Genomic DNA, 25,885 nt, shown 5'->3' with positions numbered 1-25,885 from the left:
GCATTGCGGCTGGCAGACAGGGATTTGGGGAGGTGATCCAAGGAGGTGCGTGGAGAAAGGAAGGGCCTGCCCCATAGTGAAGGTCCGGTGCATAGGTCCGGTCCTTGACATTCTGGCAGCTGAGAGGGCTGGGGATGCAGGATCTCTTGCCTGGAAATACCCTCTGCATGAGGGGAGGATACAGCATAATGGACACTCTTCTCCCACGATGGATGAGAAAGATGTCCTCATGCCACAAGGCATGGACCTGGCCATCCATTAGCATCGCCTGAGAGCTTTACAGAAACCCCAATGTGCAGTCCCACCTGCAGGCTCTCTTTCAGATGGTGTGGGCTGGATCCCAGGAACCCTGATTATTCAAAGTGCCCAGGGGACTCTAATGCATGGCCAGGGCTGAAAACCACTGATGATAGGGACCCTAGAAATTAAATACAGAAAATTAGGTGAGAAAACCCTCGGCCTGCTCTAGCTGCTTTTCCCCACTGCTGGTCCTGTCCTCCCGCTAACCTCCCCCTTGGCAACGCCCGGAAGTGGCGACAGCTGGGGGGAGGGAGAAAAGCAGTGACCAAGCAAATGTGGGCTTGAAGATTTAGATCCTAGCGGCCGACAGGTGCTGTCACATCTGCCCTGCTGCAAGGGAGCCACCTTTCTGATGGAAAAACCCATCGAAGCCCTTGAGGACCGTGGGGGGTGGGCGCCTGGGCTGGCTCACCTGTTGCCCTGGCCCCAGCTGCCAACATAGAGCTGGGAAGAATTACAGATGCTGTCGGACTCCACTTCCACACAGCTTGTTACTTATCTTTTTTATCTTCAGCTGTTTGTTTTTCAAATTTCCTCTTCAATGCCTTAATCTCCGTTTTACATCTTACCTGCCAGAGTGCCCACTGGGATTCTCGTTTGGAAAGTTCCTGTCACTTGCCTGAATGATACAAATCCATTATCTGAAAAAAATTTTTAACTGATTTGGACTGAAATTTGGAACTAGGCAATCCATCAAAAACCACTTACGTGTGTGTGTGCACAGGTGTGCATGTGTGTGTGTGTGTGTGTGGCAGTGGGGGGCATGGGGGGCGGGCATTTGCCTGAGTCTGTGTCTGGCCCATGAGAAAGCAGAGGAGTGAGCAGGGCTGCGCCTGCGCCCAGCACTGCAGAAACTCAGGGAACTAGGCCCGGTCCCTGTGCAATGGAAATGAACGTGCGATTCAGCACACGAGGATTCACACTCCCCCACAGCCCCGGTGTTCCTACGGTCTTCCAGAGAATTGCTGTTCCGGTGGAAAGAGAATCGTTTTCTGTTATTTACAACTGAGACTGGACAGATATACTGCACCACATTTGACAAGTTAAAAAATATTAAGTAGCGCCCTGATTGGGGTGGCTCACTTGGTTGGGTGTCATCCCACAAGGCAAAAGTCTGAGGGTTCGATTCCCGGTCAGGGCACATGCCTGCATTGTAGGTTCAGTCCCTAGTCAGGGCGCGTTCAAGAGGCAACGGATTGATGTTTCTCTCTCACATCAATGTCTCTCTCCCTCCCTTTTTCCCTCCCTTCCCCTCTCTAAAAATAAATACATTTAAAAATCTTTTATAAAATATTAAGTGGCAATAAAACTAGGATTAAAAAATGCTATCTACTGCTAGCTGAAATGGGTCAAGATGTATCTTTCCACTTGAAGCAACTAGAAAATGGGACAAAATAGAGGGAATGATGATTCTCATCCCCTGGCTGGCAGGCAGCACAAGCCTGGGGTCCCAGAGAGGAGGGAGACGAGGTGAGCCCACGGTTGCCAGCTTATTGATGGGGCACAGTTTCCAGACCTCAGAGAAAAGCATTTTTCTGGGAGAACCAACTTATTCCACTTAGCTTTTTAATAGCCAAGATGACTCACGATTACTTCTAATGCGGCGGCTACCTCGCTCCTGGGGGCAGGTGGGCACATCACAGCCAGCACTTGAAACACTGGAATGTCCTATGTACACGTAAGGAGGCTTTTTTATGGGCCTTTGCTCAGTTTTAAAATGTTTCACAGTGTTTTTTTTTCACTTAGTCATTAAAAATCAGAAAGTATAAAACCATTCAAGTATAAAAAGGTGAAAAATGATCTTTTAATGCTGTTTTCCATTTTTGTAGCCCACGTTGAGTTGGAAAGGCATCTGGTCTGTGGACAGCGCATGAAGCAGGACCCTGAGCCAAAGCTTTGCACTTGCAGGGATCCAAATATCCCCTCGTAAGGATGACTTGTTAAATTTGAGAATCAGCAGGCCCCCTTTGGGTCATTAATCCACTGTCAAGGTCCAACAGACTGCTCTCTGTGCTCCCAGGTAGGAGCTCTCAGTGACAGTCTGATTCTATTACGGCCCGTTTTTTCCTCAGTGAAAAGTCAAAGCCAATCTCTCTGTCTTTAAATCCCCTGATCTAATCAAGAGCTCCTGAAATTGATGACCAGGAGGGAGAGGGAATGCATGTCCACGCACAACAGATAAACCGGATGCTGTGGACGACATCGAGCGTGTCAGCAGGAACAGAAATGACAGAAGACGCACCGGTGAATCCTGGGGGAGAAGGAGGCGGCTCAGATGTTTCTGTACCGATGCACGGATCGGGGACTGTCGACAAAAGTCAATATGAGATCTCAGGGAAGGTACGAACTCTTCCTCATCGATGGGCTGAGGAATGCAACTTAGAAAGGAATATAACAATGGAAGGTTGTATGGTTTCTCCAGATACAAACGTCTAGTAAAAATCCTGCAGTCTGGATATTGACAACATGATTCTAAATTTTATATGGACAAGCAAAACCAAACAAAACAGGATAGTCAAGTGAATATGGAAGGAGAACAAAATTGGAGGACTGACACTCACAATTTCAAGACTTACTACAAAGCTACAGTAATCAAGGCGTGTGACATTGGGGAAAAATAGACAAATGGATTGATGGAGAGAACAGAGAGCCCAGAAACAGACCCTGATTAATACAGTCAACCGGTCTTTGGAAAAAACTAAAGGCAATTTAATGGAGCCAAGACAGTCTTTTCAAAAGACTGTTAAGAGCTACTGAACAGCCACATGCAAAAATGCGTATCTAGGCATAGGCCTTTCACTCTCTATAAAAATTAACTCAAAATGGATCATGGACCTAAATGTACAATGCAAAACTATAGAAGTCCTAGAAGTTACCATAGGAGAAAAGTCTAGATGACCTTGGAGATGGCGATGTCTTCTTAGATACAACACCAAAGGCATAATTCATGAAAGAAATAATCGACTTCATTAAAATTAAAAACTTCTACCAAGTGAAAGGCAAAGTTAAGAGAAGTAGACAAGCCATACTGGGAGAAAATATCTATAGAAGGTAAATCTGATAAAGAACTGTTCAAAATATGAAGTGGGACCCCAAAAATGGGATTATCTTCTGGAGGGTGGGCCCTTGTAGTACAGGCTTCCCCCACTAGGTGAGTGTTCTTGGAACCCATCTGTATGATGTACCAGCTGGTGTTGCTGTGAGAGGCTGCATTCAGCTTCAGTGATTTTTTTTTTTGAAGACTCAACACGTTTGCCCATTTCATGACGGGTGATTTACGAGTGCACCTGCCCCCACTGCCCTGAGTGCTCAGCAGTTTTCGACCAAAAAGCGGCATGACCCCACACCCCACCCTCCCTATTCACCTGATCTCACACCAAGCACCTTTTTTTTGTTTCCCCAGATGAAAAAAATCCTCAAAGGGAAGCGTTTTGCCAATGTGGAGGAGGTAAAACAGAACACGGCAGAAGCACTAAAAGGCATTAAAATCAATGAGTTCAAAAACTGATCTGAGCTGTGGGAAAAAGGCTCGATAGGTGCATTGCAGCAAATGGAGGGTCCTTTGAAGGGGAGTGAAGTTTAAACATGTAAGAAGAAATACACAATTTTTTAATAAATAAATTCCAGGGTTTGGGGGATTCCCCCCTCTCATACAAAAAGAACTCTTAAAACTCAATAATAAAAAAAAAAAATTTAATAGGCCAAAGACCTTAACAGACCCCCCGCCAAAAAAGATATACAGATAGCAAATCAGTTATGAAGTGTTCCACGCCATGTCATCAGGGACGTGCAAATTAAAATAACAATGACATGCCTCTACACATCTGTTAGAACAGTTAAAATCTGGGGCCCGGACAGCACCAAACGCTGGGGAGGGTGGGGAACAGCAGGAACTCTCACTCATCGCTGGCGGGAGGGCAGAGTGGTACGGGCACTTTGGAGGACAGTGTGGTGGTTTTTTACAACGCTAAACACACTCTTACCATCTGATCTTTAGTACTGACCCAAATGAACTGAACACATAGCCACATGAAAACCTGTACATCGATGTTTATAGCAGTTTTATTCATTATCAAAACTTGGAAGCAACCAAAACATTCTTCAGTAGGTGCATGGGTAAACTATGATACAGCCAGATGATGGAACATTACTCAGTGCTAAAAAGAAAGGAGCAATCAAGACATGAGAAGACACGAAGGGACCTTAAATGTGTACCGCTGAGTGGAAGAAGCCACTCTGAAAAGGCTGCGTGCCATGATTCCCAGTACATGACATTCCGGAAAGGAAAACACTGTGGGGACAGTAGATGTCAGACGTGGGGGGAGGGCGGGGGTGATGCGGGGAGGGCCAACGGGCAGAGCGAGCAGTGGAACTGCTCTGCGTGACGATCCAGCAACGGCGGGTGCAAGCCATCACTCGTGTGTCCAAATTCACGGAGTGCACGCCACCAGGAGCGAACCCAGATGGCAACTCTGGGCTTCGGGCGATGGCGTGTTGGTAAGGCTCAAAAACTGTAACAAATGCACCTCTGTGCTGCCGGACGCTGAGAGTGGGGGTATCGGTGTTGACAGAGGTGTCTTTGTGGGGATCAGGGGTGTGGGGGAACCTCTGGTACTTCATACTCGGTTTTACAGGGAACCCAAAACTGTTCTAAAAATTAAAGTCTATTAAAGAAAAATTCCTGCTGCATGGCAAAAGCTAACCACCTGTGGGGAAACCGTTAACCTGACAAGAGGCACCTAGTGGGCAGTTTGTGGTGACGACTGCAACGGCGAGGAAGCCCCGAGAAAACCCTACAACACAGCGCCCACGGGAGATGGCAGGTAGAGGACGCTTCCCAGGCCCAAAATGGCACAGGCAAGGTCAAGTGTAAGGCAGGCTTCTGCTCCCAAAGCTTCATGTGGCTAAAAGCAGTTCCTCCGGGAGAAAGTGACCCTGCCACAGATGTCTGCACCAAGGCAGGGAAGCAGATTAAAAACTGAGGGAAAACACAGGTGTCATGTCATGGTCGAAGAGCATAGAAAAGAATGTTCAAGAGGATTGGGAGGTTTAAACAATAAGCAAGCTCAGCCCCGGCTGGTGTGGTTCAATGGATTGAGTGCCGGCCTGTGAACCAAAAGGTCGCCAGTTCAATTCCCAGTCAGGGCACACGCCTGGGTTGCAGACCAGGTCCCCGGTGGTTGCGGGTGTACGGGAGGCAACTGATTGATGTTTCTCTCCCTCTTTCTCCCTCCCTTCCTCTCTAAAAATAAATAAAATCTTTTAAATAAAAAAAAAAGAAATAAACTACGTATTGAAATTCAAGTGGTCTTGAGGAAGAAAAAGGTGAAGCTCAATTTGATTAAAACTGAGCATCTCATAAATTCCTGACCTGCCTTGACATTCACTGTGGCAACAAGGACGCTGGGCTGAGTTTGCTACAGACTGCATTTCCGGTAGGTGGAGGCAGGGCTTCGGCCTCAGTGAGACTCCAACTCCAGTTTCCCCTTCATGCCGCCCCACCCCACCCCACGCCTCCCATTGGAAACGAGGGGAGGTGCTGAGCCGAAGGAGTGGAGGAGGATGGACCTCTGCCTAGAGTTTCAGGGTGAGACTCAGCTGAGTGTCCGGTGAGCTGGGCCAGAGGTGGGTCCACGTGAGGACGTCGGTGCTCAGGCGGAAACCAGATGCCCTTTAAGAAGATGTTGGCATCAGTCTGGTGTGGAAAACGGAGGCGGAAGGGGGCCACGCAGATGCGGCGCGTTTCTGATTTTTTCCTGTCGCACACATCTAAAAATGATTTCAGGAAAACGAGGAGGAAGCTGCGAGCAATCGAGCATCCTAATCACAGTCAGTCCCAACTGACTTCAATGTAGCTATTTCTCAGCGGTTCTCGGGCCTGGCTGCACGGGAGTCTCCCCCGGAGAGTTTTCACCAAGTGCAGACACCTGGGCTGGCTGCCCCTAACTGAGCCGTTCTCGCCCCTTGCTTACCTGAAACAGCCAGCCCTCCGTCCCTTCGCAGCAATACTTCCTCCGCCCTGCCGTGCTGGGGACGGAGGCAGGTCCAAGATGTTCACAGAGGAGCAGCTGGAGGCCACAATCTGGCTGTGTGTGTGTGTGTGTGTGTGTGTACACCAGACAAGCTGTGTTCGTCTAGTATTCACAGAAGACCCACACCTTCATTGTCAAAGAGGAAAGTAGGTCTAAGGCCTATGGGCTGGGAAACCAGAGGCTCCACCACCAACCTTTTAAAGAAACTGAAGCTTATTCCCATAGTAGAAACTTTCCAGTTTTCTATGGAACCCCAAACCGATCCTAAACCCAGTACAGCAAACACCATTGAACTTCCTCCGGACTGCCCTCTCCTAAAGCCGCTGCCTCTGTGAGCTGACCCGTGGGCTGTCTGACCCTACACCAGGTGGCGTCTTGAAATCCTTGCACCTGTTCTCACTTAGTCTCCCCCCTCCTCAGTGAGTCTCACTCGTTCCGAAGGTGACTACTGCACGCCTTCTACTTGCATCTTCTAAGCAGCAGTGCAGTGGAAAAGCAGCTGCCCGGCCCTGTGAGAAAGTGTGTCCCGGGAGCACAGGGAAGCTCCCGGCAGGCGGTTCTCCCGGCGAATCCACAGGCAGCGGCGTGGGCGAGCAGCGCGGACTTGGTCTGCTGGGTGCGGGCCTGGTTTTGTAGCCGTGCTCCAAACAGGGAGGCTGGCCCCGGGCCCCCAGCTGAAAGGACTTGGATCCAGCATTAACTACAATCACTTTCATTTTATAAAGACCGAGAGGATCTAAGAGGCCAAAAGAGATGGTACTTTCTAGTGGCCACAATTAAATGGCACCAGCTGAGCCACCATAGGGCTCCTCAGTGTCTTTGTAAAATTTATTTCGGAATGTTAGGCATGTTCAAAGGATTACCAAAAAGCTCCGCCACCTTACAAGCTCCTTAGAAGTTTATCTTAGCTGACTAGAGAACCCCAGGAAGATGATAAAATAATAAAGTTTTGACCCAACATGTTTAAATACCATTTTTAGTTAAGGGAAGAAAAATCTATTTTTCATAAGAAAAGAGTTTATTAAAGGGCACAAGAGAATAATGTTTTTAGAAAGTATCCTGTCAATTTTTTCTTTCACCTGCTGATTTCTACAGGATGAGGGCCATTATTGTTGCAACAGCCTATTTTCGTAGAGATAAAGGCTGACCTGGCAAGCCGCCTCCCCACGGGTGCCTCCCGCTGCTCCCTAACCAAGTCAGGGGCTCCCTGGGAAAGCCGCTGCCCAGGGCTCAGGGGCGCGGGTGTGCACTGCCAACGGGAACACGCGACATTGGGTGACGTTCGTGGAGCCCAGGGCGGACAGGCCGAGCACCGTGCTGGGAGCATTCAGTGAATCACCTGCTTGTTACTCAGGACAGCCAGGGAGGGGAGGGCCCTTCGTAGCCTCCGTTGAGGCTTCTCCAGGCCCACAGGCGGCTGGGTGACCTCCCGGGATTCCAAACTCTTACATCGGGATTGCACAGACCTCCATGAGGGAGGTGCCTTGGCCAGTTCTGACGGCCAGGAGGCCACCATCATACTGTTTGGTGAAAAGAGGCCATTTCTGTAAGATGGAAGAGTGTGTTCAAATACAGCGCTGGCCGCCTCTGCGCTGCGTATCCATCTGCCGCTGGGCAGCAGCTGCATCCCCAGGTGTGCTGGGAAGGTGGGGCCGGGCCCCGCCCACCTCCCCAGCCGCACCTGCGCGCAGCCGTGCCAGATGGCCAGGCACTTTGCACGTGGGCCTTGCCAGGTTTGAGGATATTCCCTTCGGGGTGGGGGTGGGGGGCTCCTATTGGCTGCAACACTCTTCCCCAAGATTTAGGTGCCTCATTCCCTTTCAGTTCTCTTAACTCTGCTAATGTCCCCCTGCATGCCGGCAGAGGTCTCCCCTGACCTGCTGTGAAAGGCACGTGGTCATTCACCCTCTGCTTACCCCCTTTTATCTTTCCTCACAGCAACTGTCACTCCTGAATCACGTGTCAGTTTGTCTCTTCCTCCCACAGGGCTGCGCACTCTCTCCCGGCTGGGACTTTGTGAAGACGGTGGCTGGGAACTGAAGGCCTGACACATACTTTAGGGAAGGACTCTGTAGCTTGCAAATAATTAACCATGGAGATGCCCAACTTGGAGACACCTGGGAACTGGCGGAAAGGGACAAGCCCCTTCCACCTTTGTGTACTTTTTGCAATTTTTCAAAGAAGTGTGCAGTTTTATAATTTATTAAATGCTTTCAGATAATTTATCCAACCATCTCAAGCTATATCAAACCACCAAAACAAAGCAGGTTACACTTTCCTTGAACAGTTTTTGGGTTTACTAGTTATCAGATGCTACTTTAATAAATAAGAAACTATCTCTTTTCAAGGGCCTATTTGTTTCCCCCTGAAATGTTACTGGGTTATGCAAAGAATTTTATTTTTGAAACTCAGACGTTACAACTCCATCATGTGGAAAGTGTACCGCCACCCCCGCCCCCCGGCCCCACGGGCCCAGAAGTAGCTGCCTGACTCCGGAACGGGCAGCCCCTCCCCTCCCCTGGTGTAGGGTGACTCCCACAGGGGCGGGTAGACTGAGCAGATTCAAATCAGAGCTCACCTTTAACTGGAACCTAATCAACAAAAGAAGAAGCAAACAAAATATAACCGGAGACATTGAAGTTAAGAGCAATCCAACAAGAGCCAGAGGGGAGGGGGGGAAGGGATAGTAGGGAGAACGGTTTTCAGGAACTACAATAAAGGACACATGGGCAAAACCAATGGGGAGGGTGGAAACAGGGGAGGGAGGGAGGTTTGGCTGGGGTGGGGAGAAAATGCAGACAACTATAATTGAACAACAATAAAATAAAAAATAAATTAAAATAAATTAAAAAAACAAATCAGAGCCCACAGAGGCAAACGATCTTTATGGAGGAATCATTTATTTGGACAAGACACAAACGTCTCCACATTGTTTCCCTTTTATACAGAAAGCCATTTCCAATATATTAGTTTTTCTCTTTCAGTAGAATCCATTTCAATCTGGTCCCAGGAACCCCTTCTCAGTTTAGGATTCACGTTTCAGTAACACATATGCACCCATTACAGCCAAAAGAGCGTACTGCAAGGAAAACAGAATGGAAAATCACTGTGAGGTCTACAAACCAATCTGATATGTAAATGTGTTCAGGTGAAGTCTGTTCAATGCTGGACCGAGGACAGAATTGAAAGGTGGCCACTTGCCCCATGCCTTGTTCTCCACATTAGCTGTTCGACGCCCCATGGTGGTTGGAAACCCAAAAATATATTGAAGAACTAAGGATCAAACCCCTAAAACACAGCTAATGCACCACTCACTCCTGCGTAGGTTTCCTATTGTTTTTCAAGTGTTTTCTTAAAAAAATAGAGACACCATTTTCACTGACAATTGGAAATTGGCATTACTGGGTTTATTGTACTACTTTTTTTTGTTTCTTTATATATTTCTAGAATAAAAAACAGCAAACACAGGTGCCATTTTAGAACACACTGTGAACATAGAAGATGAAAGCAGCTACTTTAAATACATAATTGAAATGATTGTGTTAATTTGTAGTCAATGACAAACACTGTAGAAAAATGAACTAGCAAAACATTTTAACAAACTGAGTCTTTATAGCTGCGCATGGAAAAGCTCCAATATTTTTTAAAAAAACACAGCCTGGGATGCGCAGTGGGTCGCCAGGTGCACCCAGGGAGGGTCTGGCTGGAGCCCGAGGTTGCGTGGGATTTGAAGACCAGAGCATGTACCAAAGAGAAGATCATTAGAATGTGCTTTTGAGCGAGCAGCTTCATCACTGCCATCATGGAAAGACTCAGAGGGGATGTGTCCCAAGGATATTTTTTTTGAAGAAGCCTGTGAATACAAGTCCAAGGTAGAAAAACACAGAGATCTGTGGTTGGTGTGGCTCAGTGGATTGAGTGCTGGCCTGCAAACCAAAAGGTCACGAGTTCGATTCCCTGTCGGCATGTGCATGGGTTGTGAGCCAGGTCCCCAGTTGGGGGTGTGCGAAAGAGGTAACTGATCCGATGTATCTCTTACACATTGCTGTTTCTCTCCTTGTCTTTCTCCCTCCCTCCCCCTCTAAAAGTAAATAAATAAAATCTTAAAACAAAAATACAGGGCTTCCGGCCAAGATGGAGGCATAGGTAGACACACTGTGCCACCTCGCACAACCAAAAGAAGGACAACAACAATTTAAAAACAAAAAGCAACCAGAACTGACAGAAAATTGAACTGTATGGAAGTCCGACAACCAAGGAGATAAAGAAGAAACATTCATCCAGACTGGTGCAAGGGGCGGAGACAGGCAGCCGGGCAGAGAGAACCCTCGCTTGGCAAGGCAGCAGCTGGTGGACCCAGCGAGGTGGCGGATTGTGGAGCGGGGAAGGCCAGGCTGCAGCTAGCAGCCCCTACAAAGTGGGGGCTGGCAGACCCTGTGGCCCCACATTCGCGCACAGATAAACCGGGAGGCACGGGCGGGGGATCAAAACAGACTGCGCAACCCAGGGCTCCAGTGCGGGAAAATAAAGCCTCAAACCTCTGATTGAAAACACCTGTGGGGGTTGGGGCAGCAGCAGGAGAAACTCCCAGCCTCACAGGAGAGGTCGTTGGAGAGACTCACAGGGGCCTACAGCATGCACAAGCCCACCCACTCGGTAATCAGCACCAGAGGGACCCAATTTGATTGTGGGTAGCAGAGGGAGTGACTGAAATCCAGCAGAGAGTGGAGCAAGTGCCATTGCTCCCTCTCGGCCCCTCCCCCACATACAGCGTCACAGTGAAGCGACCAGCGTTACCCCGCCCAGGTGAACACCTAAGGCTCTGCCCCTTTACCTAACGGACAAGCCAAGACAAAAAAAAAAAAAAAAAAGGCTCAAATGAAAGAACAGATCAAAGCCCCAGAAAAAATACAACTAAGCAGCGAGCAGATAGCCAACCTATGAGATGCACAGTTCAAAACACTGGTAATCAGGAAACTCACAGAATTGGTTGAATTTGGTCGCAAATTAGATGAAAAAATGAAGGCTATGCTGAGAGAAACAAAGGAAAATGTACAGGGAACCAATAGTGATGGGAAGGAAACTGGGACTCAAATCAACGGTATGGACCAGAAGAAAGAAAGAAACATCCAACCAGAAAAGAATGAAGAAACAAGAATTCAAAAAAATGAGGAGGGGCTTAGGAACCTCCAGGACATCTTTAAATGTTCCAACACCCAATTATAGGGGTGCCAGAAGGAGAAAAGGAAGAACAAAAAATTGAAAACTTATTTGAACAAATAATGAAGGAGAACTTCCCTACTCTGGCAAAGGAAACAGACTTCCAGGAAGCCCAGGAAGCTCAGAGAGTCCCAAAGAAGCTGGACCCAAGGAGGAACACACCAAGACACATCATAATTACATTACCCAAGATGAAACAGAAGGAGAGAATCTTAGAAGCAGCAAGAGAAAAGGAGACAGTTACCTACAAAGGACTTCCCATAAGACTGTGAGCTGATTTCTCCAAAGAGACCTTACAGACAAGAAGGGGCTGGAAAGAAGTATTCCAAGTCATGAAAGGCAAGGACCTCCATCCAAGATTACTGTATCCAGCAAAGCTATCATTTAGAATGGAAGGGCAGATAAAGTGCTTCTCAGATAAGGTCAAGTTAAAGGAGTTTATCATCACCAAGCCCTTATTATATGAAATGTTAAAGGGATTTATCTAAGAAAAAGAAGATAAAAAAGATGAACAGTAAAAATGACAGCAAACTCAGTTATTAACAACCACACCTAAAACAAAAACAAGAGCAAACTGGGCAAACAACTAGAACAGGAACAGAACCACAGAAATGGAGATCACATGGAGGGTTATCAGTGGGGGAGTGGGAGGGGGAGAGAGGGGAAAAGGTACAGAGAATAAGTAGCATAAATGGTAGGTAGAAAATAGACAGGGGGAGGGTAAGAATAGTATAGGAAATGTAGGAGCCAAAGAACTTATAAGTATGACCCATGGACATGAACTATAGCGGGGGAATGTGAGAGGGAGGAGGTGGGCAGGATAGAGTGGAGTGAAGGGGGGGAAATAGGACAACTGTAATAGCATAATCAATAAATATATTTAAAAAAAATAAAAGAATGGGGCATTTGAAATGGTGGGAAAAGTAATGCAGGGGGAGTGGTCTTGTTTGGAGACTGAGGCCCTCATCAGAATATGAGGCAGCTGAGGCCTGGATGAGATGGTAAACAAAAGTAAAAAAAAAAAAACGAACAAAAAAATCACACAAAAATACAAACACACACACAGGTACTCATAAATTCCTACCTTGAATTTTGGATAGTCATTCATTATTATGGTGACCATACCAACATATGGTAAAAACCTGTGAGATAAAAAGCCAGAAATATGAAAGCTGTTTGCAATATGATCACGACCTTTGAAAACACTGTAAATCAGCGTCAGAAACAAATCTTCCTTGGGAATGCCACCAATTGGGGCTGTCGGGGCGACTGTCACTCCTGTCTCAAAAGGCTCGCTCAGTACAAAGTTCATCAGAGCTGACAGCCAGGACGTTTCTTCGGCAGGCACATGATTTCGGCTAGAGAGGCTACCTGTCTCCACTGGCTGCATTTCCAATAGCAGAAGTAAAATGTCGAGCCATTTGCACAGACGGAATTGGGCAACTTCCATCCACCCAGTTCTCCACTTTTCAGTACCGGAGGAAGACTCAGAGAGCCCCTCCGAAACTGCTGCTGGAGAAAGCGTTTCAAGTACATGGTCAATTTCCTCTAGAATCATCCTCGTTGTCGTTCCACAGTGCTTTTCCGATGTGACACACAGTGTGTCGGGCAGTGAGTACAAATCAATGTGAATCTCATAACTTCCACCCAAACATGATTATGACCCGAGAAAGAGAAGCTTCAAGGCACTGGCGGGCTGGCAATTATGCTGACAACATTAACGGCACCCACGGGAAACATGGCAGCACACTCTCAGGCCCCTCCGGCCTTCTTTAAATCAATAGCTTCAACCTTCCACGTATACAAAGCTTATACCAGAGTTTCTAAAAACACAGGGCTGACCAACTGGAAGTCTCATCTCCCCACAGGCACTGAAGAGGAAGTGCAATAGAGTAAAAATGGTTGAAAGGTGGGCAGAGAGAGAAAAGGGGTAAAAAGAGGCCCTAAACCAGGGGTGTCAAACTCATTTTCACCGGGGACCACATCAGCCTCGCGGTTGCCTTCAAAGGGCTGAATGTAATTTTAGGACTGTATAAATGTAACTACCCCTTAACTAGGGGCAAGGAGCTCGGCGCTGCCGCCGGGCAGAAACAAGGTGCCGGGCTGGATAAAACAAGGTGGAGGCCGGATTTGGCCCGCGGGCCCTGTGTTTGCCACCTGTGCCCTAAACTGTAATTTGATGAATAAAGCTGAACCTTAGAAAATGGTAACCAGTATTCTCCAGCCTCACACGGCTGGTGGGACTTCGATACGGTTTTTAAAAAGGCATTTCTAACAGCGGTTAAAAGTAAAAGGGTCACCAAAAGAGAGGAAGAGCTGCCATTTTGGGGTTTTCTAATAAAAGGATATACCGGTTGCTATCAATCAGAAGCAGAATTCATTGCTGGAACAATTATGCAAAGATAAATATTGAAAGACTTATCACAGAACTGTTTCTAGTAGTGAAAAACAGGAAATCATCTAAATAGCCACCAAAAGAGGAAGTGATGATTCTCGGGGGAATGGCATGTAATGTAGCCATTTAAAAAGATAGAGATGTAGATTTGACACTAAAAGCTATTTCTAACTTCCTGTTGGGTAAAAAAGAAAATTCAAATTCGTCTATGAAAATTATGTTACATATGCATTCACATCTGCATAAGATACAGCAAATACCTAGAATATTCACCCAAGTGTTAAACAGCGGTTCTCTCTGAACGGATTTACTGTAACTGTCATTTAGGACCCACAAATAACCAATCTGTAGGTGAGGATTTATTCCAAAACTAGAATCAACCCCATGACACAAGATGATATACTTGCATTCAGCTTCAGATTTTAGGCGATTGGTCAGTTCTGAGTTTCATTTAGTTATCACAGTGCAGCTGAACCACTCACAGCTCTCCTGACAGACCCTACTTACAATGAAGATTCTGTTACTGTTTTCTGAATCTTCTCCGTAACGTAAAAGGGAATCCTTACCCTCTGGCTCTTCCCACCACATCCTTCTTCTCCAGCCAGTTCTGCCCTTCCTTGTACAAGCCTCTGTCATCGACTTCATTATTATCACCTTTGGTCAGAAATTTGATGTCTCCGTTATCTCTGGAAAGCAAAATATTGTCCTTTCAAAAATTATTTTCAGCACAGCATCATTAGAAAAACATTAGAGTATGCATCACTGTATAGCCGGATGTGAGCGTTTAGTCTAAGGTAACCTGATCTGTCTTGGTCTAAGATGATTGTTTACAGATAACCACTGGACTAAAGCACAAATCCAGTGAGAATGTTATAGACTTACATTCTAAAACACTCTAGTTACCCTGACAACCAAAAAGCAGAGCAAAGCACAAGGGCACCGGTAAGGCAATGATTAGCTTCCAGCAGCTGTTTCCCTCTCTTAGTCCTCACGGGCCAACTTGTTAACATGGGTTCTATTCCTCTTCACTCTAGACATGAACTTGATCTCAGCGCACACCGATTCAAGCACAGGATAAGTCCAATGCAAATGTTCCTTCACCTGTCCTCAGACTTACATTTCCTTGCCCAAGGCAGAGTGCATTAATGCATTATTTCCTTCACCGCTGAGCAAAGTGGCGTAAAATCCAGTTTGCAAAGAAACAGAATCACAAGTGGCATAAAACCAGTGTGTTAAACAGACATGCGGGATTCATTTTAAACACTCTAAACTGGTGCTTACGTAGCCTTGACACTGGAAGCACAATATCACAGCATTATAGAGCCATAAAGAGTGTTTTCTCTCAACAGACAAACAAAAAAAAAAGCACTATTCTAATTTGATAAAAGCTTAAAAGCCCACAAGGATTTGAAACTATACCAAAAGGAGCAAGCTGATGTGCAGCCCTGGTTTTAAAGGAAATCAAGGGGATAAAAACCCAGGCAGTCTCTCACAACTCATGCAAATCACAGCAAGTCATCGTTACTTCCTCCACGCTGAACCGTTTCTCATCTTTGGAAACCGTTTCTCCATCAGGGAGAGTGCTGCCACATTGCGGCCGAGTGTACTTCTTCATCAGTTAACAAGCAGAGATCAAGCAACATCAGTGTATTAGCCCACACTGAAGCAGCATCACTCTGATGCGCAGAGTAAAATGCAGTGACCGTTTCTAAGCATCCCCATCTTCGGCGAAGCTGGGGGCAGTGAAGGGAGTGGGACTCTAAACACCAGACATGTACAAACAGTACAGCACACCCTCCTCTGCCCACCCGGGATGAGTAATGTGCTGTTCAAACCACAAACACACAGCCCTAAATTTAGTTCCACAGCTCGTGCAGGGAAGGCCCCACTAAGCCTGCATAAGGGTAAATGAATAACGACGTATATAAAACGCCACGTTTTCACTGATCATGCAATTGTGGAACCTCATGGGAACACAATGTATTGGAAGTAGCTGCTTGTGGTTCTCAAAGCGTGTCTTATTAAGTCATCACCGGCATTTAAAGGGAAAGCAAGGCCCTTCGGGGGGTCGGGGAGGGAATTAGTGCAGGATATGCAAGGACCAAACCCTGGGATGAGTTGGGGAAAGGGATTTTTTTCCACCCAGGGCTAATATTACTGTTGAGAATGACAGTTGGTCCAAAGTAACAAATAAAACAAACGGTCACTGTCTGCATTTCAGAAAATAATTCTCATATCAAAATAATCTTCCATTGCAATGGGACTTGATTTTCTTTAGGACTACTTCAAATAATCACAATTATGCCGTAATACAAGTTCTTCAGTGAGGTCAGCTCACTCAATGCTCGTGATCACCCAGTGGGTACCCAGGGGTGAACTATTACTCTCCCGCCGTTGAGTTAAGTAGCAGGTCCTGAGTTACCCAACTGGTAAACGGCAGAACTAGGAACACAACTCAGTGCTTTTGCACTTTCTAATCAACCAGTAAAACAGTCCACCAAAATTCACAAAACACCACCAGAAAGAAGTGAAGTCTCTTTACTTTTCATGAACTTTGATTACTCTGTGAACTATTGGAATGTCTCGTCCTTCCACCTTAAAAACCACGATTTCGCCAGCTCTGATAGGGTCTTCCTGGAAGTTTGTGAGGAACAGAAGGTCGCCCCTGTGGAAGGCTGGCTCCATGCTGCCACTAGAAAGAAACACAGTCACATCCAAATTAGCCGGTGGTCACGAGGGAAACGTTTCAACTCGTGACAGATACAATAACAAACATATGAGTTAGAGTTTCAGCCGTCATCAACAGTCCAGTAGGTCTCCGAGCTGTAAAACAAGCCACAGTGTCTCCCCCTGACTACACAGGGCAGTAACACAACGTGAGAAAGGACACGATGTCTTCTTAGACTGACGTCTGGGAAGGGCACTCGCAGGCCCTTCTGCAGGGCATATTAGGAAAACAACCAAGAAAAAGTGGGCTCTGAAATAAAAGCTGCCGTTGTTTAGCCCTAAAAGGTCCACACCCACACACACATTAGTATTTTCACTCAGAACTGCAGGCTGCAAGCTGGGGAATGCTCGAGGACAATTCTTCCACTTTGTGGTGTATCCTCAGCACCCAGAACACGAGGGACTTGTCCAAGGAATGAGAAATAAACAAATGAGCACACTGAGGAAGATGAGCTACCCACCAGCCGAGCTGAGGGTTGGGGAAAAACTCAAACCAAGTCTTTTGACCCCTGCAATGTCATCCTTTCGACCATATTCTACAGAAAGCCAAATTCTAACCAACGTTTTTGAGGTGGAGGTCAATCAGCAACCCCACATGATACCAGTTTAAACCCATGCCAAAAATCTTTGCTGGATGCACAGTCAACTGTAATCTACAGGAAGCTGAGAATATCAAAGTAGAATCCATTTTACACACACTCACACATCGTTTAATACATGAGGAAATACATGGCTACATAGGGCTCACGCAACCAATGGCGAGTGACTTGCTGAGGGCTGGAAGGGGGAGAATGAGCCACGTTGGTGAAGAAATAGGGAGCTTTAGAGGAAAGCGTGAGTTCACAATGGAAGCAGCTCAAGAAGCTGGCCACACCGTCCCTCCAAGCCCGACCCCTGACACTTGTCAGCACGCGTGGAAGGCAGCAAGGAGAAGTGGGGGGGGGGGCTGGCCTGTCACTCAGTCCCTGCTGATGTGCTCACTGCTAGTGGCACCAGTGACCCTCAGTGCGGTAATAGCCTAGTCACCAGAACCAGGGGACTGGAAAAAAGAGGCCGAGAGGGCTAGAAATATAAATGACTAAGAGGGTAAGACAAAGAAATCTGAGTGAAAACAAGTTTGGGGTTTTTGTCCCCCAACATGGAAGTTTAGTTGTCTTTTTCTGAAAATAAAACATATTTGCTTCAGGGTTTTGTCTTCTGTTAGGGAATTATGACTAAAATGCCTAAGATAATTTCTCTATCTACTGCTTCATCTTCCCTCTTCCAACAGAACTCCTGCAGACACACAAGGGGAGACGTTTTCAGAAAGCCACCTGGGTGGGCGAGCGGCCCCTGGCAGCTCTCCGAGGAGGCGTCATCACCGGCCCCCTAAGGAAAGCAGGCCTTTGACACATCTCACTAACACGGCCTTATACTTGCTCTCCTCCTGGGCCAAGCATTCCCCCAAGGTCGGAGCTCCCCAAGGTCACACATCTCTTGTGGTGTCAACAGTTTATGTTGACAAACCAAACTGCTTTAGAATTGAGAAGGATGGTTTAAAAACAAAGTCCCTACACGCTGCAATTTCACAATTTCTGTGTGCAAGTGTGTGTGTGTGTGTGTGTGTGTGTGTGTGTGAGAGATTTACTAAGAGCCAGCACATCTCACATCTAGGCTCGGCTCTGCCAGAAATGACCGTGAGATGCCAGGGGCCCGGCCTCCCTGGGCCTCAGGTGCCCCCGCTGCTGAGGGAGAGGGCCCGTCTGCATTCGAGGGTTTAGTCAGGGGAAGACACTGTACCGTGTGATCTCACTGATGGTGGAATCCGATGAACAAAATAAACTAACCAACAAAATAGAAACTGACTCACACAGACAGAGGACAGACTGACAGCTGTAGGGGGGACGGCGGCGGGCTGGGGCCGGGGTGAAAAAGGTGAAGGGATTAAGCAAAACCAAATAAAAACCCCTCATAGACAGACTACAGTATGGCGATGACCAGAGGAAAGGGGGGTGGGGGGAGGTGGGACAGTGCGTATGGGCCATAAATGGTGATGGAAGGAGACTTGACTTGGGGGGGTGAACACACAACGCAATATACAGATGATGTGTTACGTAGAATTGTACACCTGAAACCTATATAATTTTATTAACCAATGTCACCCCAATAAATTTTTAAAAATAGAAAATTAAAAAAAAATAAAAATAAATGTGCGTCTTTAATTCCTTTTTTAAAAGCCTTACAATCCATCCTTCCAATGAAATTTTACCAGGAACCCTAACACATGACACCTGAAGTGCAGCTGCTGTAACTGCGGCAAGGCTGAGGGTCTAGACCCCATGAGCGTGGGCTGCTGTTCCCTCCTAACCCACCACCCGGACCCCAGGGCACTCCTGGGGCACAGTGTGAACGCTTTCCTAAGGCCCCTAAATTTTTGAAAACACTGTCTCCAGAAGTGGGCCCCTTGGCCACCACAGGAGGGCAGCCTGGTGGAGCTGGGGCCGTGGCGGAAGCCCTGCGCAGGGGCGGCAGGCCCAGGGGAGGGAAGCACACTGACTTAGGAGCCCAGGACCCTGTGTGCCAGTCGTGGCTGCCGCACGGGCCAGCTGTGACCCTGCCCAAGTCACCGCTACAGCCCACTGTGCCACCTGCAAAAGGTAAGGGCTCCGCTCCCTTCGCTGTAAGTAAGACTCAATGAGTTAAGGCACATTGCCCAGGCAGCATCATTTTTATTTTTTAAATCCTCACCCAAGCACATTTCCAAGAGAAGCATCAATTAGTTGCCTCCCACATGCACCTGGACAGGGATCAAACCCACAATCCAGGTATGTGCCCTAACCGGACACCGAACCCACAACCTTTAGGTTACAGGACAGCGCTCCAACCAACCAAGCCACACTGAGCATCTTGAAGCACCTAAGGGTTCCCAAACATGGTTATTCAATTTCAGATTAAGTTTCTCCCCTTGGATGACTTTATGGCTACATGAGGTTAACTAAAATATGAACTCTTCTAAAATAAACAAGCTGTGCTTTATAAGAACAATAGTCCGAGAAGAGAGTAGCCACTCACAACTGTACTGCAGAAGCTTAAAAAATACTGGACACTCTGCTAGGCCCTGAGGATATCTAACCCCTGCCGGTTTGGTACAAAGGAAATCAAGGAGCAGTTTTACATGGCCTCTTTAAAAATCAGTTTGCACACAAATAATGCATTACTACCATTTTATTAAGTTGTCATTTTACGTGGATTAAAACATCCAAATACAAAAGCAAATTTTTTGCAGTGGAGCATTGGCACGGACATGATAAAGGCTCTAGACTGTTGGAAAAATTAAGATTTTCAACAAAAGACAGAAAAAATAAAATGCTCTCACGGCGATACCAATAGAGAAGACTTTTTCCCCCATGACGAAGCCGTGCCTGGGCATCGGGCAGGCTCCCCTGCAAGGCGGCGCACGCCTGGGGCACCTACCTCAGCACTACCACGATGGGGCTCTCACTGCCGGTGAGGACGATCAGGCCCTTCCAGATCATGAGCGCAGAAGACACGATCATGGCGAAGTTTAAAACCTGGTAATAGAGCTGGGACGAGAAAAGCCGAACAGCGTGAACACCAACGGCAGAGCACGGACTACCCCTAAGTGTATGTGCTTGTTTAAAAACAAAAACAAACACGCAACGCTGTGATGACATAAACTAATTCACACAAACCACAACAGTGGGGAGTATTTCCACTTTTGTCCATGGAAGGAGCCTTCGCATTGCGTCTGTCCTTCGATGGGAGAAGAGGGAAGGGAAAACCAGAGCACCCTGGGAACCTGCATTGTTAAAGCTTCGCTGGGACTCTGCTCGCCTCTCCGGGACTTCAGCCAGAAAGGGTCCCGCCACTCCACCTCTGCTGCAGGGCCTCCACTCTGGTGCGCGGTGCACACGACCGAGCTGAGCACCCTGTACACACGGCGTGATCACCCAGAACCACCCCTCAGCTGCCCGGCCGAAGAGGCCCCAAATGAGGTAGGATTCGTACAGCACTCAGCAGTGAGGCGCTTGGCCCTCTGAAAGGACATTGCAGAAGTCAACAAAACTTTAACACCCACGTGGTTAGTTTTTCCGTCACAGGAGTCAGTATGTAATTCTAAGCTGACCTCGCCCCCCTTAGACCACTGAGTTAACACACGCGGGGCATGTCCTTGTCCCTTCCTGTCCCTCATGTGCTGAAACACAAGGCTCTTCCTTGCTGGCAAGTGCCTGCCACACCGCCCACCCCCAGGGGGCCTGGGGGCAACACCTGAGCATGTCACAAAACCCTGTGGCGCTGTGGTTGGACTGTTGGCCCAGGTGTCCACCATCCTCCAAGAAGCTATCAGGACAAAAGCCACTCTGCCTAGTATTACTGGAAATGTAAGGCCCTCAGGCCACCTGCCCTTCCTGTCCTCTGCAGGGCTCCTTACTCCAGTACCTGCCTCCGTCTTCCTCTTCACAATCCCTGCAGTGGCCCGGGGTGACCTGAGGAGCCGTGGGGTGGCCCACCCAACACTCTGGTGTCTCAGTTCCTGGGCCTCCTGATCTCGGAGGACCCTCTCCCTCCACCCGAGCCATCAGCCCGCAGCACCATACCTGGGACTGTGGCTGCCCATCCCCGTGTCTCTAACCCCCTCTACCTGACCGCCTAGCCTGACTTTTCTGGAGACACAGGCCCCGCCAATCCGTGAGTGTTTGAGGACTTGGTGGCATCAGTGGTGAAGGTATTCCTCGGTCCCCCCCACAATCCCCCGCCGCCCCCGCAGGCTTAGGATCTGGGCTTTTTCTGGCTGTCAATTACCACCCTTTCATCTGTTTTCTAGCTTCTACTTTTTGATTGATCTTCTTTCCTTTCCTGATTTCCTATCTTGGAGCAAAAGAGAAGTAAAAGCTTCAAACTATTAGTTTTGCAGAGAAAGAATACAAGTGGTGAATAAACACTTAAAGTGTTCAAACCAAATCCTGCCTCCACCCTTGTGGCCCCTGCCATTTTGCCTAGCAAATTTAAAGGCTTTTTGTTTTTGTTTATTTTAACGCTAACGTTCAATCCTCAGCAAAAGCACACTGTGGTGGGGATGCAAGGCGGCAGAACCCTTAGGAAAGCAATTCAGTGTGCAAAGGTTGTTCTCGGCCAGGCAATTCTACTTCTCGGACTTCAGTCTGAGATAAAGGCAGCTAGCGGATTGCGGCCCAGGATATTTATCACAGTCTTATTTCTAACAACAGGGAACAGGAAGTCAACAGCAACAACAGAGAGATGATTGAGTGAATGACGGCAAGGTACAATGACAAACACTAAAAGAATGTTAAGTGAGAAGCCCCCAGATGCAAGCAGAGGCTATGCTGGTGCAGTGGAATTACGAATGATTAAATTTTCTTCTCTCAACTGTTCTCTACTCTTTTGTTTAAAGATTTTATATATTTACTTTTAGAGAGAGGGGAAGGGAGGGAGAAAGAGAGGGAGAGAAGCAGATCAGTTGCCTCTCAGTACACGCCCTGACAGGGGACCGGAATCCCACAGGCTACTCCCAACCAACTGAGCTGGTCAGGGCTATTCTCTCTTCTTTAAAACTCCAGGGCATGGATGAATTCCAAAATCAGGGCGGGTGGGGGGGGGAGGGGTGTTTAAAGGAAGTGCAATTTGACAGAGCCTTACCTGGTATTAAAACACTCCTTTTGAGGAGTGTGGCACATGAAAATGTATTCTGACGTGATACTAAGGTGGGAAAAGCAGAGATCAAACCTCTCTCTTGCTATTACCACACCAAATAATGTAATTTGAGGTAATTAGGAGAGATGTGACTGCAAGTGGGGACAAAAAAGTGAATTAAAATAACTGAGGATCTTTTGATGTAATAAATGAAAACAGGAAAATAAATGTAGCTCAAAATTAAAGTCACATACCCTTTTTAAAAACTCTTTGGCTATGGTCTCAATAGCAAATCATGAAACTGTCATTAAATTCCCAGGAGGGCAGAAAAGGAGCCCGCAGCGCCAGGCGGGTACTGGGAGGTCTGGGCAAGCTGTCGCGTCTAAAGTAAAACCATCCGGTCCCATCAGTCTAAAGCAGAAGCTCTTCATCGCCGTTCACTCAAAAACTTTTCCACCTGCTCTGCCCGACTTGAAGGATTTGATAAATAAACTTTGTTTCATTATGAATTACAGATCTGATTAGGAAAGCCCCAAGCCAGGGTTTTAAACAGAAATTGCCATTTTTAGAGAGGTTTTCAAACCATCAGGCTCCACCCTGAAAGAAGCACGTTATAAAAACCTTGCCATTTACCTAATAAAGACGGGGGGTTATGAATACATTTCCCAGTATGATTTCCTATGCTTGAAATATTCATCGAGGGGAAGTAAAATCATTTCTTCAAAAAAAAAGTCCTTTGAGCAAGACATCTATTTGCTAAAGAAACGGGCAATTATCCAAAAACCAGCAATCAAGCGAATGGCAGAAGCACCAGTCACACTTCCAGCACCGTGTCTTTAAGGGACCTACTCATCTGAGTCTGGGATCGAAATCCTGGAATCCAGAAACACAATTTTTTTTATTATTGACACTATGACAGATGTCCCCCATCCTCCCCCAGCCCCCTTTTGAGCTACTGACAAGCTGACTTGAACAGCAACAAAGGCACTTTGTGCTTTGCTTACCAACTTTGTATGCTTGGCACCTAATAACCCAGCAGAGTTTAGAAGCAAGCCCACACTCGGGCTTTGTCAACCAGTGATGAGATAGCCAACGTCTGCGGGTTCAAACAAACATTTGAGACCAGATATTCTGGCCGAGAGAGCAGCAGAAATGCCGGTGGCTGTCTTTCTCCCCTTCTTCCTCACTGCAGAAAGAAAGAGGCCTTGTTTTCACATGTGGCTCTGCCCTTAATTAAGAGCAAGCAGGGGCAGCAGAGAAAGGAGGTCTGGCTTCCGGGATCAGTGGAGCATGCATGCCTGACAAGGTGTCACAGCATGCTATTTTGGAGGGGAAAAGAAACAAGCTAAAGGACAAAGTTGAAACAAACAAACAAACAGTACCCAGAGGAGCTGATCTGAGCTTCCGAACATGAATCAGAAACTAGCGAAACACAGGCAATATAACAGCTACTAATAGGCCTCATCACTGAGAGCGGGGATATACAGCTTTCCAAATGGCTTAGGGATTGATATATTCCAGGCCTTCTCTGATGATCTGCAATTATAAACATCAGTAATCGTACTAATTTTAGAGACATTTTTAAAACCTAGCCAATTAAGTCTAGATTTTTAAATAAAGCTCCATTTCCTGGTCCATGCTCGGGACACTAGCTGCTGGTGTTTCAAGCTAGTGATAATCACAGCCACAGTTGGTCTCGGTCCCTGGCACGCCCACTCCTCAGCTCTGCACACCTAGCAACACCGGGCTCTAGACAGCACTCATGAAATGCAAGTCACCAAACTCTCCCACGTGACTGCACTAGTATGAAATTCCCCTTGGAACAAAAACATGCCCAAGGAATACGTGGTGTCCTGCCATGGGCACCGCCAGGTCGCCCCTCAGCACAGCAGCACAAATAAAACAAGATGCCATCAAAACCGTGAGGATTAATGCCGTTTTCAAAGACAATCACAACTTCCCAGGAGGAAGGTTCCATTTCTCTCAGCACATTTTATTATTAGTATCAATAGAAGTACTAGGATCCATTAATAGCCATCGCGGTATTTGGGCAGTACAGGCCCCCTAAATTCTCTACCTAGAAGCCTGAGCAATCTCATTTTTCCTGGAGGAGAGGGCTTCCTTTCCAGCCCTTTTTCTTTACATTGAAGACAACGACCCAGAGGCAGTGACACAGGCCACGTGCTCACTAAGCAGAGAGCAGAAGGAAGTTTCCTCCCAAGTCACAAAAGAGCGAGGAATCAACCCCCAGCCTCCGGACGACCCCACGCTAATTGCCTCCTATACACTCAAGGTGCAGTCAGACGGCAGAATCTGAGAAAGGAGTTGGAGTTACCTGAAAGTAACATAATATTGTAAGTCAATTATACTTCACTAAAAAAGCAAACAAAAAGAAGTTAGAGACTTCTGGAGTCCCTTCTGGAACGCTGATTCAGTCCACAGTGACTGAGCACCTCCTCTGAGCTCGCTGGGCACAAGGGGCTTTATTCAGTCCAGACGCACGATCAGGAAAACACTTCGCAGAATGGTAAGAAACTGCTCTGGGAGGCACCGCCGTTCCCGTCGGCAGAAAGTTCCTTCCTTTCGCCCAGGCAGGCAGCACTCCTCTGGGCGTCAGGCCTCAGGAGCCGCTCAGAGAGATCTGTTCCCCCTTCCACCGGGTAGCCCTTTAAATACGTGCAGACAGCTGTCACTCAGGGCCCAGTCAACTCTCCTCGCTTTCCCGACCACATTGGACATCCACAGGACTAGATTCGTTTTCTTCCCCTTCCTGGCCCCACTCCCCTAACTGGGCTCTTGTCAGTGCAAGAAAGCACACACACGTGTCCACACGTGGGTCGGTGCGGGTTTGAACCCAGGGCCTATGAGAGCCTGGCGCGAGAGTCGCGGGGCGCTGTCCTTGCCAGAACGCTACCCGGGATGCCCCGACTCCCCGCAACTGCAGCCGGCCCCGGCCCCGGGGCGCGCCCCCCACGCCGGCCTCCGTTACCTGGCGCTTATTCATCTTTCTCAAGTCCCCGAACATGTCCAAGCCAGACGCGGGGAGAGGCGTCCCCACAGCGCCCGCGCGCACCATGCCGGGGTCTCGGGGGCAATGGGGGCCCGCGGGCTCCAGGAGACACTGACAGCAGCGGAGCTCCGGCCGGGCCCCCGCCCACCAGCCCCGTGGGTTTGCTGGCCACGTGACCAGAGAGTCGCTCAGGCTTCTGGGAATCGTAGTCCCGCGAGTCTTGACCACCAGTATACCTGGAAAGAACTGGGAGAAGGAAAACTGCCACTCCCAGAATTCCGCGGGGCAAGAACCTAGTCTAGTGCAGATCTAGGTTCTTAGGAGAGCTGCGACGGGGCTCAGGAGGCTTGTCCGACCCTTCCGAGGGAACCTGGGGGAGGGGGTGGCCCTGCATTTCGCAGAGGTAACTCGGAAAACTGGCTACTCAAGAGGAATGGAATTTCCCAAGACTCTGGTCAGGCGCCAAGAGGGCACCTAAAGCTCCCTAGCATTTACCTAGCCGTGTATCTTGGTCATTGGATGACGCCAGGAGGAAGGCGGGGCTTTCTC

The 25,885-nt window shown here is 47.8% G+C and overlaps 1 protein-coding gene across 1 annotated transcript; it reads right to left on the bottom strand.

Annotated features, from left to right (window-relative positions):
• Positions 1-9,215: 9,215 nt before the first annotated feature.
• SEC11C (SEC11 homolog C, signal peptidase complex subunit) lies at positions 9,216-25,509 on the bottom strand. The gene is made up of 6 exons (XM_024580383.4): positions 25,316-25,509; positions 20,128-20,237; positions 16,490-16,639; positions 14,514-14,633; positions 12,637-12,694; positions 9,216-9,411 (listed from the first exon to the last, which is right to left on the bottom strand). The coding sequence occupies exons 1-6, from the start codon at positions 25,400-25,402 to the stop codon at positions 9,358-9,360; spliced, it is 579 nt and encodes a 192-aa protein (XP_024436151.1). The 5' UTR covers positions 25,403-25,509; the 3' UTR covers positions 9,216-9,357.
• Between the last annotated feature and the right edge of the window lie 376 nt (positions 25,510-25,885).

The sequence above is a fragment of the Desmodus rotundus genome, chromosome 10 (assembly GCF_022682495.2).
Source record: "Desmodus rotundus isolate HL8 chromosome 10, HLdesRot8A.1, whole genome shotgun sequence".
NCBI classification, from domain to species: domain Eukaryota; kingdom Metazoa; phylum Chordata; class Mammalia; order Chiroptera; family Phyllostomidae; genus Desmodus; species Desmodus rotundus.
The sequence above is the reverse complement of the archived record's forward strand: the minus strand, read 5'-3'. Positions and strand labels throughout refer to the sequence as shown.

Coding starts and splice junctions, on each gene's coding strand:
- SEC11C (XM_024580383.4), bottom strand. CDS start 25,402: ATGGTGCGCGCGGGCGCTGTGGGGACGCCTCTCCCCGCGTCTGGCTTG. Junction 20,238..25,315: donor GAAAGATGAATAAGCGCCAG/GTAACGGAGGCC, acceptor TTCTCGTCCCAG/CTCTATTACCAGGTTTTAAA. Junction 9,412..12,636: donor ATGACTATCCAAAATTCAAG/GTAGGAATTTAT, acceptor TTTTCCTTGCAG/TACGCTCTTTTGGCTGTAAT.